A 21,583-nucleotide genomic window follows, 5' to 3' on the forward strand; every position below is an offset into this window, starting at 1 on the left:
AGTGACTTGTGTAGGAGGAGGCAAGATGCAATTCCTACTGGTCCTATAGAAGGCATAGATTACTTAATGCCCCTTTAAGGGTAGTGGGGTTACCTTTTGTTATGTGTACCTGCCATTGTGACTATTGTAGGTGGGAAGTGGTGTGTGTCTCACCGTTATCAGAGATGTCCAGGGTGCCCACGCATGAAACTCGAGGAAACAGCTCCTGAATCACCCCGGCACCTGCTGCCCTCAACTGAGGGTGAGAGACAGAAAATTATGTAATAGCCACAAGAAAACGGAATGCATTAAGAAGTGAGAATAACAGATATACCAATAGCGACATAGTCTGACAGACCGTACCTCACAGCTGCTGATGTCCAGGTGTAGATCAGTGATATGAGGGTTATTGGACAGACCTAGGAACAGCGCTCTGAGGGAAAAGGGTGGGATGGAGGAGAGAAAGATAGAGAGGAGAGGAGGGGAGAGGAGAGGAGAGGAGAGGATGAGGACAAGGCAAAGACAGAGAGGCAAAAAAGGGGAAGATTAATGGAGGGAGAGGAATAGAGGGCAATTGATAGACAAAGGCAAGGGAGAAAATGAGGGAATAAAAAAATAGAAGCGACAGAGAGAAAGAAGAGATCAGTCCCGCATAAATCCAATTGCCGTGTTTTTTCCACTCTAACAACCTGAACGGATCAACCCGCCCCTCCCCCCCGCCCCGTCCCACCCTGCGTTCTCTCCTGCACACCTAAAAGTTTTAGAGCCATCTTAACGGCTTTAGAGGGAAAGTAGCTTAAAAAGATGATGCATGGCTCACTAAGTCTCCGCTGAAAATCACCTAAAGACTTTCAATATTTATTCGGGAAAAGTGGCCAATTGTTGCGGATGCGCACGCACGCACACACACACACACACACACACACACACACACACACACACACACACACACACACACACACACACACACACACACACACACACACACACACGCGCGCGGACCTACTTGCACTTGGAAGGAAAATTGCACTTGACAACAAGTCTCTGTTGGAGGTTGTTTTTATACAATGAAAACACGTTTAAGAATTCATGCGCTGCGAGGAAGTAATGAAGAGGCGCGCCATGTGGGGAGTCCAGTCAATCCATTTTGGCTGAGATCCATCATGCAGTACACAGCCACCTCGATTGTTGCCAGTTTCCTTTTGTTTATTCCGCTATTGATTGTGCTTTTTGGCTGTGTGAAGATAACAGCAGGCCGCACACCTGACAAACACACTGTAATACTGTCATACTTTATTTATTCCCACAAGGAAGTCCTCTTCCCACTCGCCCACCTGACTGAGCACGGGTTCAGCTACAGAGCAGCAGCTGTGGAGCTGGTAGGGAGTTCAGTGTCTTTGCTCAAGGACACTTCAGCAGGGGGGATGCTGGCCGAAACTGGGGGCTTGAATCTGGGTCCTCAGGTTGAAGGACGGTGTGATAAAACTAATACAGCAGAACATGACTCTACTGTTGAGAAGAAGGGTTTGATGCCTTCTGGGACCCCTGATAATAAAATTTCACTTTGGATACAAGCCACACAGTATATATTATTTTAGTATTCAAACCAGAGACATCAAAAAGAGAAAAATATCACCTTTGGATGGTGAAATGTTCCCATTGGTCTGATGGTGGATTACCAATTTCCTCTCAAGGCCAGTAGGCATCAGCTATGCATTAGAACTGGAGTACTGGCCAGAGAGCAGTGCGGTTCTTATGGGGATACGTGGGATAATGCACATGAATTCTTAAATTGTGAAGCTCTCCTCTTAAGCTGTCTGCCTAGGTTTGATACTGTACAGACCCAAACTTAAAAAGCCTTCAGCAGTGACCTTGCATATGTGCCATTTAGTGGATGCTTTTATATAAAGCACAAGTGTATACATATTTAGCATCTAACAAGTGATTCATTAAATTTCATTAAATAATTGATGGCTCATATATATCTCAGCCGGTCAGAGATGAGCATAAACCTGCTGAATCATGATGACAAAACACACTGTTCCCTCCAATAGAATCTGTCGCTACTGTACAGTTACATTAGGTTAAATATGTTTAAATGCGAAACAGGTCTGGAGCCTTTCAGTGTGCAGGAGAATACTTTCCTTACTTTCCTTGACTTTTGTAATTAACATGCATCTTGTATCCGGATTGATTACAATTAAACCCGGCATTGAAATTGATTTGCTTTTCCCTCGTGAAAACGCAGATTGCTGTGCGCATCACTTCCTCGAGTTAAATTTACATCCTTTAAAAGTGTCAGGAAACACTTTGTCTCGCTTTTTTCCCCATCCGCAAGTATGCTGACAATCCATTTCAACAGGTTTTTTTTCCTTTTTGGTATTTGCTACTGTATATGTGGATTGAGGAGGGGATGCATTTACATTTTGTTGGGAATGTGGCCAAATGCATCTCTGACCAGATCTTCAGTACAGGTGTTTTGCATTTTAGATTCTCTCCACAGAGAAATTATGTTGTTTAGTCAAATTATCACTATTGGAGTGTCTAGTGAGCATGTGTAGGAAAACGGTCAATCTTGGTGAAAAAAACAAGGAGAAAAATAACATTCGACATGGTTTTAAATTGTCAAATTGCTGTACTTGTGTTTAAAGGCCCTATTGATATGGGGGATCAGATCTTCAATACATCTTTCACACATTTTCTATCCAATTACAATCGGATCACCCAGGATGCATATTAATGCCACATGTAAAGGGGGTCATCATTGTCCAAATTGAATGAAGTGAAGGCCAGGATGCACAGCTAGGCCTTTTTCAGCTGTTACTGTAATCACAGTCTTCCTTCTTAAACCAGCAAATTGAATCTAAGGCTTGTTCAAAGATGTTCAAATGGCTTCTGAGGTCTCTTTAATCCTCGCTCGCGACTGCCGGCTCACCTCAGAGAATCGGGAGGGACCTTCATGGAGGCCAGGCTGACGTGGGTCAGGCTGAACGCCGAGCTGAAGAACTGGCGGAAGGTCGGCAGAGAGTCCCTCGCTTTCCTGGGAGAGGACAGGGAAGAGGAAAGAAAGAAAGATTGAGAAACATGGGGGGTGGCGGAGAGCGGTGAGTGAGGGCGAGCATCAAAGACGGGGGGGGGGACAGAATCCGGGCAGTTAAGAAAGACCGAAAACGAAAGGGGAAGCGAGAGAACGCCGACGAAGACGAGAACAGATAAAGAGATTGAGCGAGACGAGGAAGAGGGTGACAGAGGGAAGTGATACGCTGATGGAGAGTGACAGAGAGTTTGTGGCAGACGGGCGGAGAAGCGACAGGGAGAGAGAGAGAGAAACAGTAGTGACAGAGAGAGAGAGAGAGATAGATAGAAAGCCAAAGCAGACAGATGCTCGCTGTGACATTTAGGTCAGTATTATATCAACCAGACACCGTGAAAAGGTGAGGCTGGCATTAATTACTGCCACCAGTTAAAAGGTAACCCTGACCAATTATCCAACCATCTGCTTCGCATATACACTACATTAGCCTGTCATCGGGGAAAGACAGAGAGTGTGTGTGCATATGTCCGTGTGTGTGTACAAAAACCCCTCTGAGTCATAATACATGAGGGAGCTATCGGAGCATTGGCGGGATAGTTGTAATACATCGGTTCGGAACTGTGTTTAGAACTTGTCGAAAGCAGCCAATCTGCCGTTTCAGCCCCCGCTGCACAAATAACTCATCACAGGGGAGGATGGGGGGGGTGGAGAGAGAGAGAGAGAGAGAGAGAGAGAGAGAGAGAGAGAGCCAGCCCAAGCATGAGAAAGTGATGAGAGGCAAGGGAGGGAAAGAGAGAGAGAGAAGGAAAGATGCGGTCCCCCCCTCTGCAAAGATAATAAAGGCATGAGCAGTTGACACGAAGAAACTGTCTTTTTTTCTTCTTCTTCTTTCCTCCCCGACCAATGACTTCCAACTCAAGACTGGGAAGCGTGAATCTGCCTTGAGGGTTGGAAGGAGAAAAAAAAAAAAAAAAAAAAAAAGACACACAAGGCAGCGAGTGGTGAGAAAGGGAAATGTGAGATGACGAGGAGAGAAAAAGAGAGCGCGGCAGAGGGACAAGTGTGAGGAAATGAAGTGTGTGTGTGTGTGTGGGGGGGGGGGATGGAAAAGGTCATAACTGAGGGAGGGGAGGAGGGAAAATAATAAAAAAAAAAGACAGAGAGATGAAGATATGGAGACAGTCGACGGAGGGGGGGAAAAAAGCGAGGCGGCTGCTTTACAAGCTCATGTCACTGCGCTCTATTCTGATAACCTCCCGGCGTCCAGAACACCAGCGCTTCTTTGACCCATTTTGTAACGATTAGCATACCGCCTGTCAGGACTCCACGGATACAGAATGGCTCCTGTCGCATAAGCAGATACGGTGTCACTGTGTCACACACACACACACACACACAGACTATTCTCTGGAGTGCTGTATCAGCAACTGCTCCCTGCACGCAACTGTATCTACATACATTGCAACATCTATGCATTGTTTCTCAAGATTGTGTGTCTGTGTGTGTGTGTGTGTGTGTGTGTGTGTGTGTGTGAGACAGATTGGGTCGGAGGGGGTCCCGTTCCATATTCATGAGTGGCGGCCAGGCGGGTCTTATCAGCACGGTTCAGCTTTGTGGCGCTGTGTTGTCACCACAACACCACGCACTGAGCCAGCGCTCATTTAATAGCAGAGGAGCCGTGGTAGGATGAAGTATGAACAGACGGAGGGAGGGAGGGAGGGAAGGGAGATGATGGACGAGGAATGAGGGAGGGAAGGAGGAGAGGGAGAAAAGGGAGGAAGAGTTTCCTGACCCTGCCACATATTGAAAATGTCTGTTGGGGGAAGATGAAAGTGCTACATGCTGAGTTTGTCTCCTCCTGCCATAATACAAGACAAAATACATAAAAACAGTCCTTCACCTGCATTTAGCTGTCTTAATGTGATATACTATATGAGTATTGTTTAAGTGTATTAAGATCAAATATTATAACATTCATGAATGTACTTATACAATCACACTACATCATATAAACATAGGGTATATAATGCATTTGTGTATTTAATCATTTGAGTGGGTTTCTTTTTTTCCTTTTTCTCTTTTTTATGTTCACTTTTAATACTTTTCTTTTATTGTGATTACCAGATGTTATTGTTATTACCATTCTCTTTCTGCATCTATTATTTTCTCCTCTATATACTTTGACAAAACAAATGTATTTGCATGTCATGCCAATAAAGCAAGTTGAAATTGAAAAAAATGAGTAATGAGGAGAGAGGAGGGGGAAGAGGGAGGGAGGGAGGAAAGGGAAGGAGGGAGTGAGGAGCAAAAGGAGAGATCAAGAGCGAGAGGAAGAAAAGGGTAAAACAGCCAGGGATGGATGGGAACGAGAGAGAGAGAGAGAGAGAGAGAGAGAACGGACGTCATCAGGAACACAATAACAGGAGGAAGAGAGCACGGGGAAACTCTATCCTCCCATTAGAAATCAATGGGAGCTGTGCGTCCAAGAGCTACAACAATAGTGAGATTCACATCTTAGTGTGAAAGCGTCGGGAAAGGAGGAGGGTGGTGGGCGAAAGAGAGAGAGAGAGAGAGAGAGAGAGAGGTGAAGCCAGAGAGATAGAGAAAGAAAAAGGATAGAGCAGCGTGAGAGAGAGATGGTTACAAGGAGAGAGGTACAGAGACCGAGAGAGAGAGAGAGCAAGAGAGAGCAAGAGAGAGCAAGAGAGAGCAAGAGAGAGCGCGCACGCACACACGCGCGAGAGAGAGAGAGAGCGTGCAAGAGAGAGAGAGAGGTGAAGCCAGAGAGATACAGAATGAATAAGGATAGATGGTGTGAGAGAGATGGATACAAGGAGAGAGGTACAGAGACAGAGACAGAGAGAGAGCGAGAGAGAGAGCGAGAGAGCGAGAGAGAGAGAGAGAAAATGCTGGCGCGGGAGCCTGGGGATTGGAACAATAATTCCCTTCTAAAATTAGTCTCATTTTTCACCAACTTTTTTTCCTCCGTAATGCTGTAATGTAATGTGCTGAGCAGGGAAGCTCCTGGGCTCCTAGGGGATGTGGCATGATGAGAGCGGGAGCTGCTTCTGCCTGCGAGCTAGGTAAACACACACACACACACACTCCAGTGCACACACACACGCACTTCTGCACATGCACACACACTCAATAGTACACAAACAAACAGGTGCATGAAAAGACTTGTGGGCACGCACGCGAGCGCTTGACAGACATGAAACCTGTTAGCAAACACAGACATCTGCACATGCAAAGACACAAACACACACTCTCTCTCTCACACACACACACACGGCGAGCCAGAACAAATGAGGGGGCGAGTCGGGCGCGCACGCTAATTCCGTCAGTGAGGTCCGGGGCTAAACACTAATCTATGGGAGAAAATAAATGATGATGCTCCGCTCTGCTCCACGCCTCGCCTCCTGACTGGAATTCCTCCAGAGCCGTTTGGCTGAGTCAGAAGAGGAAAACAAATGTGTCGGTGCGCTTTTATAAAAACAGCCTTTACAAGGGGGATTTACGGCCCACCTGTGAGAGAAGGAGTTCTTGGACAGGTTCAGGTAGGAGAGGTCGGCGCAGCAGCCTCGCAGCAAGGCCCCGAACAACTGGCGGGGAGACAGAGGGAGAGACAAATGGGTTAGTGTTATGTTCACGACGCCGCGCGCGATCGTGTTGTGTAACAGTTATTTTGGCTCTTGAACGTTGCATAAATGGTTATAGCGCGGAGCGCAGCTGACACAAATGCAATTTTGAACAGCCTAAAAAATGACGCCATTTCTTTCTTGGCCGAAGCTTCTTAAATAAAAATGTCCCTTAATATATCATGCCCGTAAGGGGATTAGCGTTATGTATGGCGGGACAGAAATTCCTTAGAAGCTCTAGCAGTGTCTGGCACAGAGGGGCGGCAATAGACTAGAATAGAATAGAAGAATGGACTAGGAAGATAGTAGATAGAAGGTTGCAGGTTCAATTCCAGGGATGTCCAGCATGTGAACTGATTGCTGGGCAAAACAGTTTTTGCAATTTGTTTTATTGTTTCTTTAGGATTTGTTTTACTGCTTTGGTGCCATATGGTGGGGATCTGCATAGGGCGATACAATGGCTGCTATTAAGTTTAGACAACCACAGCCAAGTCTTTGAAAGTAGCTCTCCCATATGGTGCTCTCTGCAGGTTAAAACAAACACTAACAATTTTTCTGCATTACTGCTGTGTGCACTTGAGCAAGGCACCCGATGCCCCCCGGCTCCAGCAGCTTCCGAGCTTCCGTGCCGCTACCAATCCTTTATTCATTCAGTAAAAGATGTATGTATGGAAAATCATCTGTCAGCGGAGTCTACTAATTCCTGATGGCAGGACCAAATGGGCAATAAGAACTGTAATTGTACTGCACTGAATCAAAGTCAAGCTGAAGCCAACGCAGGGAAAAAAATGTAATTACTTAGAGTTCTTCAGCAGTTTATTATAATGAATATTCATCAAATGTCAAGTTTCATACTCAAAAAAAGTGAAATATCGGCCACTCGGAAACTGTGCGGAAGACGAAGTGTGCTGTGTCACCCACAACTTCCCTGCCTGTATTATCAATATAATCATGCAGCATTTCAATCCAGCCATACAGCTATCAAGCATCAAAGTGCATAGTGCATCAAACTTTCCTCTTGTGAAGTGATCGCTCCCTTTCAAACGAAGGGTCTCTGGATATAAAAAGTACAAAAAATAATGCAAAGAATCCTCTGAAACAATTCTCCTCAAAATAAAGGTTAAAAGTGTGTGTTTGTAGGAAGAACGAATAAGCTCTGGGCCAATATGACTGCCATCACAACCTAATTTCTTGCCAGACTTTAAGTACCATCTCATCTCTTGCAAGAGGTGAAACTACCGGACAAATCCATTTTTCACTGGCAGCGTGATCCATCATGCAAATTGACTAATCAATATTCACCATCGTTAGTACGTTGGTGCAGATTAAAACAGGAATTTATTAATAATTCAATCTAACAAAAAAAAAAAAGATAGATTCTCCCCGAGATAGTTGCTCTCCGAAGGATACATTACAACTGGCAAAACAGGACATGAGCCAGCCATCAAAAGACTGTACTCTTTTCATCTCGAAGGGGTTTCCGAGAGAAAGTCGGAGAAGTCGCAAATAAAGAAGAATAGACGCGATGGCCTCCGTTCGTGCACTAAAATTCAATGCAATATTCATGGCAGACGTTAGCGAGGAGTGGAGGGTGGAGGGGGGGGGGGGGGGGTGCGGAGGTGCTTTTAGTTTTACAGGGCGGACTGTTCCTCCCTGAAACAGATTTACGGTGGAGCGGCGTGCGGGCCGACTGCTTTACAAGCTCCCTAATAAGCTCCTAGGTGTTTCAAACTGCTCGACCGGAGTGAAATGTGCCGGAGAGAGCAGTTACCCGGCGAGGGGAGGCATTAGCAAAACCCCATCGCAGCTCTGCGCTGTGGTTAAGCAGGAGCAGAGCGCCGTATCGCCAGTGTCACTGAATCGGGTACTTAAAATGTTGCTGTAAGCGCTCTGGAGCAGCGAATATTGGCTGCTGGACGAGTAAAAAGAGACTTTCCCCAAGGGGATCAACAAAGTAGCGCTTTATTATTATCATGCTGTGAAAACAGATCATTTGTGTCTGTTCTATTGAGTCTGCTGTGTTCCTACTGTGCGGTAATACGGCAATACAACAGTGACAAATAGCCTCCAAAAATATTGAATGCGTCCACCGCTCAATTCCCTAAATATATTCTAACCAAATAAACAAAATGGCTTGAAAATTATCTAAGAGATGCACTCTTTTCAAACTCCTATATCCCATGCAAGACATTTTAGGGTCATCAAGGCAAAAAAAACAAATGTATCACAATAGAAGCTACACTGAGGTTTGTCTGTGCAGTGTAATCATTAGGCAATTTAACTCTCAGCACTGTTACTTTCATTATTTGTGCCCATTCTTCCCAGGTAATTCCATGTTTAATGTGTCTCTTGCATATTCACAGTGAAACCCTGGCAGCTGCCATCTCAGCAGCGGCCAGCAGGGGCAGACACATCCGAGTCTCGTCGTCAGACATTGTCAGAGAGGGAGCCGCATCCTTTCAACGGTTTGCACATCTGCTAACGTGACAAGACGCTCTTTTGTCACACTGGCGGACACGCTAAATATAGACACAGGAACACAGGAAAAGATTTACCCGGAGCGATGCACAAATATGTGTGCAACTGCATGCAGCAAACACTCCTGTGTGCCATTCACTCTACACTGTCTCATTTAGATAATTTACATTATAGGATATATTTATATTGTTGTGTTGCCCTGTGCCTTCTAAGAGCTTTTACCATAGTTCATGAAATTGTGCACATAAGTAAGAAGAAAGACTGTTAGTCACTTGGGGTAATGTCACATATGTACTTCTTGGTTCAGTATGGTGAGAGCCCCTTACTAAAAAGTCACATGTGAAATTGAATGTGAATTTAAAGAACATGTGTTTTTTGGACATATTAATTTTCGTAACTGAACGTGTGAAATTTCCCATTTCCCTTGTGAAAATGACATTTTCACCTATCTCTTTGCATGTGAAATCAGGTTTACACATGTGAAACAAATACTGTCATGTGAAAAAAGTGGGGAAAAAAACACTTCACCTATGAATTTAAATGTTCACGTCTGAGGTAAGAATCGCCACATGTGATGTCAGAATACAATGTGAATATAATGTACAATAAGAAAAACCAACATGTGTCCAAAAAGCACATGTGCTCTGGATTCACGTGTGTTTTCACATTGAGCATTTTTGTTCGGCATTCAGGACGCTGGTACTTTTTGTTACTTGGACTCAATCCCATCCTACAGATCAGATCAGACAGCAGTGGGTGGATGCTGACAGAGACAGAGAAGCGTAGACAGCGAGTACACACCGAGTCCACGGTGCAGTCTGTCCCAGACAGGTCCAAATGCACCAGGCAGTTGGGCTGGGCGAGGAACAGGTACAGGTTCTGCGGAGGAAAAACAAATCAAGAGTGAAGGAGGGAGTAAATAAGAAAGAGAGGAGGTAAATTGCACCGCTTGGGTGTCTGAGCATGTTACGGTTTGTCTGTGCCTCTCAGAAAATGTGTGTGCGGCAGGTTCATACACGAGTGTATATCTCAGAAAGCGTGTGTGTGTGTGTGTGTCCTGACCGTAGCGTCCTCTCCAGACAGAACCCCGGGGTTCTTACTGAGGTCCAGATGGAGCAGGGAGTTGGAGTAGTCGTCGCTCGAACACAACGCCTGGGACAGAGAAACCACACCTAGAGGGGAGAGGGAAGGACGGATGGAGGGATGGAGGACATAATGGATGAAGGGGAAGAGACAAATGGAAGGTGGGGGGGGGTTGGAGAAAGAGGTGGAGGAGAGAGAACGAGACAGTAAACAAGTTCTGAGTCATTTAATCATCCTATAACTCAATCACTTCGACGGGCTTAGCCATTTTAATGCAGTGTACGAGACTTATCATTAGCAGCCACTGAATACAAAACATGACAGAAAGCAGGTGAGCAAAAAAATAAATAAATAACTGAAAAGGGGGATTTGTGAGCTTATGTGGCTGCAGAAAAAGAGCTTTCGGAGGAAGCCAGCCGCCCCTTTTTGTTTTCCGTCCCGGCATCTCGGAGTCTACCCCTGAAAGCCAAAAAAGCCATTGCCTCAAATCAGATCACAGCACAATTACACCCACAGGCCCGATGGAACTCCTCATTAAAATCTTCACCCCGCAACGCAGATGCAAAGCGCAGCGTGTCGCGGATTAAATATAGACACACCAACAACACGGGAGAAATATCCAGCCGGAGCCGCGGATAAAGAATTGTACTACTGTGTGCGACAATCGTTACCCCGCGTGCCATTCGCCCTGCGATATATCAGCCGCACCGCTAACATTTACGGGATGTGAGTTTCTGCTGTTGCCCTAGGAAAGTGTGTGTGGAAGTAGCCGGCGATGTGCCGCTCTGAGACCGGCGAGGCGCTAAGCTCCTCATCCCTAATTTGTAGCGATTAGGAGGGAAATGAGGGGTAGAGGGGACAGGGTGTCTAATCCCCCTCCATCTTTCTATCTATCAGCACCGGAGCTGTTTGATGCTGCCGCCGCTGCCGCTGCTGCCTGATGACTTTCACAAGCCATCCTGTGCGTGCACGTGTGTGCGCGTGTGTATAAGTTTGACATTGGCAAAGTGTGCAGCAAGTGTGTGTGTCGGGGCAGGGATGTGAGCGAGCGCGTGTGTGTGACAGAGAAAGAGAGAGACGGAGAGAGTGCATTTGCATATTTGCATGTCTGATCGAATCTAGGTGTTGGTGTGTGTGTGTGTGTAAGCATGTGCACATGTGCTTGTGTCGGCATATGTGTAGGTGTTTGAGAGACAAGAGGAGAGAGAGAGAGACAGGAGGAGAGACAGGAGGAGAGACAGAGAGAGAGAGAGATCTATAAATATTCAACAAAAAACGCTCTGCCACTGCAAAGTCATAACAGCAACCACCATCCAAGGTCAGCACCACCACTGCATTCCCCCTGAATCACTATGTCAACCCATTGCCTTTATAAAAAATAAAAAATTAAAAAAAAATCACACCTGATGTGCTTTTCCATTCATAACATACGCTGATGGGGTGTCCAGCACTTTCTCTGCAGCATATAGAGCCATACTCATCTTTCAGTATATTGTATGGTTAGGTCACAGTCTACCCACAATACACTTCCGCAACTCAGAGCTAACTAAAATCAACCGGAACAAAACACCAAAAAATACTGTAAAATATCAGATTATAGATGTATGGATTTACTCCCACATCACTATTATCCTTCTGAATCTGCTGTAATGCTGGATAGTTGCATTGTCCGGGATAAAAGCAATAGAATTGGGATGCAGGCATTGGCCTGCATAGGATTTTAGAAAAAAAAACAGATAAACTACTCAGAATTCTGACCTGAATACTATTTGGTAGATGTGTTGTGCATGCCTGGGTCTGTTTATCTGTATGTGTGTGTGTGTGTGTGTGCGTGTGTAAGAATCTATCGGTAGCCTATATGTGCTAAGGATTGTGTTTCACTAATGTGTACTACTAGTGCCTAGTGTTTAGAAAGACTGTCCTTCAACTGCAGGACTTGGGTTCAAACTCATTAGCAAGCATCTGTCCTGCTGGCTGAAGTGTCCTTGAGCAAGACACCAAATCCCTACCAGCTCCAGAGGCACGGAGCTGAATTAGTGCAAACTTATGTGGACATTCGTTTTTGCAATTATTCTGTTTGTGTGTGTGTGTGTGTGTGTGTGTCTCATCGACCACTAGGGGTTGCTGTGTCTCAAGGGAGTAACTCTTACCCTTGGAGGAGAGCGAGGTCTTGGAGAGATTGAGGAGGCGCAGGCCCTTGTTGAGACGACACACTTGCTGGATCAGGTTGGAGACTCCTGGTGGGGAGGTGAGGGGAGAAGAGAAGAGAAGAGAAGAGAAGAGAAGAAGTTCATTTAATTAAGAACACACACACACACGCACCCAACCACTCAAGCAGACTTATGAGCAGGGCATTCAGAGAACAACAAACAGCCCACACACAGCCACAAAAATAACTAACATCAAGCTGAAATGCACCATCTCTCAATACACCCCCTCCCACACACACACACACACACACTCATACCCACAAGTATACTACAGCATATACCAAGCCAATATACACTCTCACCTTCCCCCACATGCGCAGAGCAACAACATACCCATATGAATACCATATGCCAAGCCAAATTATATAACGAGCAGTTCCAGCTAAGCCATCTGATTGGCCGATATCACATTCCAACCACGCTGGTAATGCGACAAACTCAAAAAGGGAATTTATTGTTATGCCAATTCTTGTGGTAACCAGGGAGCTAGTTATTCATCTTCCTGGCTTTATTCTGTGTTTTTAGTCTTGTGTATGCAGACAACTTTAACTTTGAAGGGAACTTAAAAAAAACACACATGCACATGCTGTTTTCTAAAAGGCATAACGCTCAAGGGCATTTTTCATTGTGATTATGGCCATTATGGTGATGCCAATGGTACTTAAGGCTGCATCACTTTTGTGGCTGTAATCACAATAAAGAATGCCCTATCATTTTTAATTGCTGTTTTAAGACACACGCTCTTACACCCACACATTGTACACATATGCGTGCACACACACACACACACACACACACACACACACACAGTGTGGCCTGTGTGACCAAAAAGTATTTGTTGATGCGAGTGGAAGTGACACGTGTCAGACAGGAGGACAGAAACCAGCTAATGAGCGATAGTGGCATGCATGCAAACCGTGACCCTGGCTTGTACACACACACACACACACACGCACACACACACACACACACACCTCACAGAAATGTATACAGTGATTGCAATGCAAAACGGTGACTGATGCAGAGACAGGTAAGGGTTGCAAAAACTTGATGGTGACAGGAGGGGAGAAACAGAAAGAGTGAATGTGTGTTGCTCTATGTGTGTGTGTGTGTGTGTGTGTGTGTTTGTGCGAGAGACTGAGAGAGCTAGTATTTGTGCGGGGAGGTGCGGGCTCCAGAAAAAGACAGACAAAAAAAGAGACGTATATGAAGCTAAAGCACCGCTACAGAGAAAGAGCAGTAGATAACACTCATCGACAGACATGCGGCATCAAAGATAGATGAGAGAATGAACCACAGAGAAACAGAAAATAAGAAGTTCTGCGTGGAGGGAGATTGATTCGGAATTCTTTGAGAGTCAACAAAAAAGCGTTGACACAGTAAAGACGAGAGAGAACAAGGAGAGAGAGAGAGAGAGAGAGAGAGAGAGAACAGAGGGAGGGAGAGGGAGGAGTTCGCGGAGTCCGGCTTGTACCTTGGTTGTCGAGCGTGTTGTGCGCCAGGTTGAGAGAGTGAATCACAGAGGCCGGGTTCTCCGACAGGGCCGACGCCATCTTCTGGGGAAAGTCCCTGGAGACGAGCAACAACAAGAAAAAAAAGAAGAAGAAGAAGAAGAAGAAGCAAATAACAAGAGTTCAAAGAAAAAGAAACATTCAAACCAACTCTCACAGACTCCAAAAGCAGATGAAGGAGGGAGTGTTCTGTATGTATCGCAGCGCCGCGACGCCCTCACGTAACTTCCAGGAGTGGAGAGAGAATCCAAATATCCCACTCAGTAGAAGTTACTCTGCAGATATTTTAGTTTATTAGAGGTAAGATTAGAGCTGTACAAATCTGCTTTTCTGATGAAGGTCGAGGGAGCAAAATGTCATGTTTTTATACCTAAATGGATTTCTATTTTTTGACGACGAGAGTGTTGCGCCTTTCAATTGAATTCAATTCATTTCAACTGAATTCAAGGTATATTCAAAGTACTTTTGCAACAATAAGCAATACAATTTAAATTCTCATGACAGTAATCAAACTTGACCACATGACAATGAATAATACATAAAATGCAATTGAAGTCACAAAATTAGTAAATAAAATTAATAAATAATTAATTATCAGCCAATTTAGCTAAATACACATATTTTGCATCCTCAAACGTGTGTTGGTCACACAGTTTTTTTGTCTATTTTTACATTGTCATTGGTTCTCCAGTCAGACTATGGCAGGCTAAGACATATTTGGCTGCAGTAGTGGCACACTCCTTTTTTTCCCTCCTAGAATGTACTGGAGTTTTTCCATTTCCTTTCTCTCTCAGCAAAATCTATTTGAATAAAATTAAAAAGGTAGTTGATTCAAAATGTTCTCTTTTTCACATAGGAGAATATTGTTAGGAGAATATGAATATATCTTTCCCAGGCAATGCAAAAAGGACAGAGAGTTAAAACTAGATTTTGATTTTTTAATTGGAAAACAACCGTCAACAAAATAAAGTGCATTAACGAAGCGAAGCATGAAACGACACGGTTCATTCACCATGATTATGACCGGCCAGTTTGTGATGCAATGCTTATGGAGAACGTGCAAAAATTGTACTCCATAATAAAATGCAGGGAAGGTATAAAACACACTAAAGAAAAACACTCAAAAAAGTACAAGTACACAAAAAGTTACTCAGTTACATAAGAAGAATAAAGGTAATTCATTCCTCCCATCCTGGGTCATTTTGCTACAGTAAACCATTATGCCCCCAGGCAGGGAATTCATATCAATTAATACTAAATAAGGAAACTGCTCTGCGTAATGATACTAGCCATGCATATAAAGGTGAAAAGTCTTGCGAGGAGAAATCCAAACTTTCATTAATGTCTCAATGGGGGAAAAAAAAAGTAAGCTTGCCGCAGGCAGATGGGAGGAGGGGGGGTGGCAGGAGATGAAAGAGTGGAGGGGGGAGGAGAGCCAGAGGAGGAAAAGGTCAAAAGAGCAGAGGAGGGGAAAAGAGAGAGGGGCGGTGGGAGGAGAGGAGAGGAGAGGAGAGGAGAGGAGAGGAGGAGCGGAAACGACAAGAGGAGACGAGGGAGAGCGGTGGAGAGGTGGAGAGGTGAGGACATGCAGAGACCAGACAGGAGGAGATGAGATCAAACAGAGAGAGGCGACAGGCAGAGAGGCCGACGATGGCGACGAGACAGGGGCGAGAAAACCTACGATTTGAGTCCGGCGTTCTCCAGAGTGAGCTCCTCCAGACTGTTGGACTTGCTGACGGTGTGCAGAACCTGGTCCACCACCTCCGAACCCTGGGGGACGACACAGGGACACAGACGCTAGGTTCAAATCCCACACTGGCTGGGAAAAAGCAAAGGCTCCTAACTCCCAGCTGCCGTGGATCTGTGCCACCTCTCACAATAGGGCAATAGTAATATGACTCAGAGTAATCGCTGCTATGGTAAATTTCTGAATCACTTCTGATTAATGGCCTGCAGATTTTTTGCACGATGAATGCACTTTTATGACTGCTGCGTTTTATGAATCAGCCCTCATGTGCATAAAGCATGGCAGCCTGATGGGATTCACTATATGAATTCAAGGGCAATCGTCAACCAATATACCCAAAACAATGTATTACTTCATAAGTTACTGGAATGAATTATTTAAAATAAAAGTAAAATAATGACCTTAATATCTTTCGAATCATATTAATCTGTTTTATTTTCTTGAAAAGACCTTATTATAAATTTATATAATAAAGATTGCCATCGTCTTACATAGACAAATATATAAAAACTACACTACCAGTCAAAAGTTTGGACACACATTTTTCTTCATCATTTTACTAGTTTTTCACATTTTAGAATAACAGTAAAGACATCAAAACTATGAAATAACGCAAATGGAATTATGCAGCGACCAAAAAACTTAAACAAATCAAAACTATCTGATATTTTAGATTCTTTAAAGTAGCCGCCCTTTGCCTTGATGGAAAGGCAAAGGCTTTGGAAAGAAATTCATACATAGGCATCAACTTCACTATTTATATTTGTCTAAAAAAAAACTAATTTCAAGCATTTAAGCATAAGCCTTTAGATCAAAATGGCTTTAAGAGAATGAAAAACATTGCATTCAGTCAGGTGCGTCCAAACTTTTGACTGGTAGTGTACGTTGCAGATGAAATGTGAATAAAATGGGTTTGGGCGAGTTTAGCCTCCGTCACACACCCGGCGTTATCAGAACTAATAAGAACTCGACGCCTGGGTGTTCATTGCAGGACGGGCAGCAGCGATTAAATGACATTCCAGGAGGCTGATATGCTCCATGTACATGCCGCACTGCTCCAAATCAATTGCAAATCAATTCCGCTTGACCCAGAAAAGCGCTAACCAATCCCAGAATCACCATTTTTTTGTGAAAATATTGGACTCGAGCACGCCAAAAGGAGCGGATAAACAAATCCCCGAGCCAATAAAATAAAAAAATGATGCATTCAGGTAACGGCAGAGACGGAAAGAAAGAGGGGGGGAAAGAAACTAAAAGTGGGTCAGAGAGAACTGAGAGAGTGGCAGGTAGGCTTATGTAAGTGAGTGCTGCCCTGATAAGCCCAATAGCTTCTTAAGTCAGGTTTGGTTAAAAGGAAAGAAGAAGAAGAGAGAGAGGGATAGTTACTATGCGCATGTCTTTGCAGTACAGCTTGGTGAACCATGTGTTGTACGCCATGGACGCCACGATCACCGCCAAGTCCCTGCAACACACACACCCACACACACACACACACACACACACACACACACAAGAGAGATAAAAGTCAACTCCTTGAATTAGCAAACTCCATCTGCTCCAAAACCATTCGATGTCATTGATCCATAAATTCACATTATGGTCGACAAAACTTTTTTTTTTTTTCTCCCTCTCCTTCCCCTGTTTCGGCAAAAGCAGTTCATCATTGTGACAGAGAGAACACTATGGGCAGGGCCCTGCCTTCAAAAAAGATGACTGATACTGTAGCCTGGCCCCTGCCGGAGAGAGGGGCGTGTGTGTGTGTGTGGGGAGGGGAGCGAGGGAGGGAGAAAGAGAGAGAGAGAGAAAGACAGGAGAGAGGATCGATGGCCGGGTCAGTGGATTATTCAATAAAGCCACAGTTTGATCCCAGCTACAGCCCTCAAACACTGCTACACACACAGATACAGGACCCACCGACGATCCTGTGTGTGTGTGTGTGTGTGTGTGTGTTTGTGTGTGAGAGAGGAAGAGAGAGAAAGAGAGGAGGAGAGTTTTAGAATCCTCCGAGGTCCAACTAAAGCCACGGTGCGGCTCTACCTGCTATACATCATCTGACAAACAAGCTGCAACACGGCGAGCGGGCAGGCAGAGAGAATGAGAAAGAGAATAAGAGACACGGGGAGGGAAAGAGAGGGAGAGAGAGAGAAAGAAAGAAACGGGGAATAGAGAGACAGAGAAAAACACACAGCGAGAGAAAGAGAGAGAGAGAGAGAGAGCTCCTGTTGCCAGTGACTGCAGTAGCCAGGACATTACAGTATATCTCAGTGGAGTAGAATGGCTACAGGCTGTGTTCCTTTTCCACTATACTACCATGCCAGCCATCAGACCACTCCATTCTGACTAAGGCATCTGACTAAGTGTGTGTGTGTGTGTGTGTGTGTGTGTGTGTGTGTGTGTGTGTGAGTGCATACGTGCATGCCTGTGTGGATGCACATGTCAAGATGCATCATCAGCACTGTTGATTCATGTTTTGACAGCAGGACATGTAATTGACCTCTATGTTGGCTGATGCAGTCATCCAGTGTGTGCGAGTGTGTGTGTGTGCATGTGTGTGTTCTTGTACTTCTATTCTTGTGAGAAGCAGTTCGAGTCGTTAGACCCTCAGAGGGAGGACATTTTGGGCTGCTTCTCACTTCTTTAAGTTAGTTTAGTTTAGGGTTAGGACTTGGGTTTAGGGTTAAGGTTAAAATCAGGATCAGAATCAGATTTATTTTCGCCAGGTACATTTTCACATACTAGGAATTTGACTAGTAGACAAGCAGCAATCAAGCGTTACAAATTGAATTTAAATATAAGAATTTAAATATAAGAAGTAAAGAAGAAGAGATTCCTGAAATACAGTATATCCAGTACAAGTGGGGCTTTTTACAAAGGCTCAGTAGTAAGCTGAATTTAGTGTTTGACCAAGTACCAAATACGAATATGAATAAATAGTGTCACTATACAGGGAATACAAATATGATAGGATTAGGTTAGGACTGATGACACTCCAGAACACGGATAAAATGGAGAAAGCCTGGTATAACATTGGGATGACTGGAGGTTTTCCAGGTCAGTTTCTTACTTAATTTATACTGTAGAGTCTCTGTTTCTTCTTTTTTTTATGAAATAGCTCCGTTATGAGCAAAGCCTTCCTGCACTTCTGCCCTGCCCACCATGTTGACAGAAATCTATCCGACAATAACTGTCTGTTTTCTGTGGCCACCGCTTTAAAGTTAAGGTTGGTTTAAGATTAGGATGTTAGAATTAAGATTAGGTTAAATTAGTGTAAGGGTTAAGGTTAGTCATGTGGTATAGAGGGGTAAAGTTAGGGTTAGGGGTTAAGAATGAATGAAGTCAATGTATAGTAAGAAAAGTACAGTAAGAAAAGCATGTGTTTGTGTGTGTGTGATGCTAACTAAGGATGCATAGTACAGTGCACACACTAATCATCCTTTCCAAATTGACTCCCTTTTGTATTGTAAGGGTGGTGCAACTGGTACAACTGACTGACCATGCAAGCCGTCATGCACAGCAAAACACACAAACCTCTTTAATGATCTGAAATGTGTTTTTGGAAAGGACACCAGTGTATTGTAATAAATCAACGTGAGACTAACTTGTTTCGGAACATGACTCAGGTCCTGTAACAGTGACAGGTAAGGCAGATGGTAGCAGTGAGCTGTGGAGCTGCACTGCTGCTTTACCAGACAACAGATAGGAAGTTGGAGGAAAGTTGGGCATTGCATCCTGACTATAGTGTTGTTAGTGTGTGTGTGTGTGTGTGTGTGTGTAGCGGAGTGACTGTCTGCCACAGTAGCTGTCTGCTGGCTTCTTTGGGGCACTAAAGCATAACGGTTTCTCTCCCGCTTGCTAACAAACACAAATATATGCAGGCACAAAATCTCTTGAATTTCATTCACACACACACACACACACACACACACACATACATACACACGTGCATGACCAAACAGTCTGACTCACTCACTCTCTGTCTCACTCATACACACACAAAATTCCCTCTGCTGTGGCTATTTCTTCAAGGCAGAGAGGAGGAACAGAGACAGACTGTGCGTGTGTGTGTGTGTGTGTGTGTGTGTGCGGGGGGGGGGGGGGGTTCGAGCTGATTCACAGAAACCGAGAGACAGAACGAGAGGAAATAGGGGGAAAAAAAGGAGAGAGAGAGAATACAGGAACCGGAGAAGAGGAGAACGAGAGAGGGAGAGAAACGGAGAGGTGTCCGCTTTCAGTCGGGAGGAATGAATGGTGCGGCGCTCGGACGGACGGCAGTCAGCAGAAAAAGCGGGGCCCTGTCGCTCGCGGTAACGGTAGACGACGGGGCCCTCCGACCCGCACGGAGACGGAGGGGATGGAAATGTGCAAAGACAACAAGAACAAGGAGGGGGAGAGCGATGCGACGCGAACGGCTTCTGGCACGCCGTCATGGGAAGGCCCGCTTTTAGATCCTCTCCTCGCCGATTCGCACCTTCTCCTCAGCGCATTCTTCGCTCAATCCCTTGTATCCTTTCCTTTGTTCGCCTTTGTTCTGTTGATCCTTCCATATTTTCCTCAATCCCTTGCTTCCGCTCTCCACACCTGTTTCACAAAATCTTATTAGAAGAGAAGAGGCAGAGTCTCAAAGGACTGAGGAAAGTATGCAAGGAGTTGAAGAGAGAGTTTTTTAAAACGGCATCCAAATCCTGTCCATTTATCTCATAGTAAATAATGAAGTGTGGGAGAAACAATAGAGAGGAGACTGATACAATAAACATAGTGGCAAGGTGATTCGGCCATTCTCTCAGTATCAAAAACATTCATCTATTTATGAGGTAAAAGACATTTCCACCAGGCTCTTACAAACGCTGCGAGACTAAAACATCATGCTTGAGCGCATGAATATATGATTCACCGGCACAGCCAGGCTTCAAGTCTATGTAAGCCAGCTATGATGGGGCCATCCATTTTTAACTGGGAGCTTATCCACTCCGCTCGGGGCGTCGTCGCTGTCTCAGAGAAAGTAGAAAGGATCCAACGCGCTTTGGGTTTTCTCAGGACAAAACATTCCTCAAACTCGAGAAAAGTAAGCGAGGACGACTTCCCCGTTCCCGTGTCGGGTGTCAAATCTCTTTATGATCGCCAGCCTTCCCCGATATGTGCGGGGAAGCAGACGGGAAGAGGGGAAGTCGACTTAAAGACGCCAGCAGGGAAGGCAGAGGAGGAGTCATGTGGGACGGCGCAGCTGCTTCCGCGCTCTGCATTCTGCCTCCGACAAGCATATCATCCCCCTTCATCTTCCTTCCCAAACTTGAAATGAGCTGAACACGGACAGAAAACAGAGAGAGAGAGATACACACATGATTTGTCCTGTTGGAGAGACAGACTCCCTTAATGTCGGATTAGACGAGGACTGACAGCGGACGGGACGCGCCGTCTGGGACGCGCAAAACATCTCGACGTGGGACGGGAAGAGGGAAAAGTCTTCCCGAAAAACGATACCGGCGTAGCAGCGCGAGTCGAGCAGAAGTTTAATTGTGTTGCCGGGACACGCTGCTAACGAGCGCCGGCGTAGTTAAAATGGCAGTAAAGTGTGTCACCTGCTGTCAAGATGGCTGAAATCCAATAGGTTGAACTCCCTGTTGTCCTGAGAGTGGTAGATAGTGTCAACATCCTGGAAGAGAGAGACGGAGAGAGAGAGAGAGAGAAAGCCAGAGAGAAGAGATGAGAGGGGGGAAAAGCAACAAACAGGAACAGACAGGCAGAGAGTGATAAAGGACAGTAACGGAGAAAGAGATGTCATTTTTTACAACGGTGCGAGGGAGGAGGGCGAGTTAAAGTCTAATAAAGGCATGGCAAACTTGGTTTCCTGCAGTAAATGGAGCATATTGCACATAAAGGTAGGTGATATTGTACGGCATGTG

The 21,583-nt window shown here is 45.0% G+C and overlaps 1 protein-coding gene across 1 annotated transcript in view; it reads right to left on the reverse strand.

Annotated features, from left to right (window-relative positions):
• Positions 1–21,583, reverse strand: part of carmil3 (capping protein regulator and myosin 1 linker 3) — a 56,502-nt gene that overhangs the window by 20,323 nt on the left and 14,596 nt on the right. The window contains exons 8-18 of the mRNA XM_078287782.1: positions 21,260–21,333; positions 17,070–17,145; positions 15,618–15,706; positions 13,900–13,994; positions 12,366–12,452; positions 10,195–10,304; positions 9,934–10,011; positions 6,542–6,618; positions 2,915–3,019; positions 343–412; positions 154–235 (exon numbers count right to left, since the gene is read on the reverse strand). Coding sequence (XP_078143908.1) covers positions 154–235; positions 343–412; positions 2,915–3,019; positions 6,542–6,618; positions 9,934–10,011; positions 10,195–10,304; positions 12,366–12,452; positions 13,900–13,994; positions 15,618–15,706; positions 17,070–17,145; positions 21,260–21,333 — 943 coding nt within the window. The remainder of the gene's footprint in view (positions 1–153; positions 236–342; positions 413–2,914; positions 3,020–6,541; positions 6,619–9,933; positions 10,012–10,194; positions 10,305–12,365; positions 12,453–13,899; positions 13,995–15,617; positions 15,707–17,069; positions 17,146–21,259; positions 21,334–21,583) is intronic.

The sequence above is a fragment of the Centroberyx gerrardi genome, chromosome 13 (assembly GCF_048128805.1).
Source record: "Centroberyx gerrardi isolate f3 chromosome 13, fCenGer3.hap1.cur.20231027, whole genome shotgun sequence".
NCBI lineage: Eukaryota > Metazoa > Chordata > Actinopteri > Beryciformes > Berycidae > Centroberyx > Centroberyx gerrardi.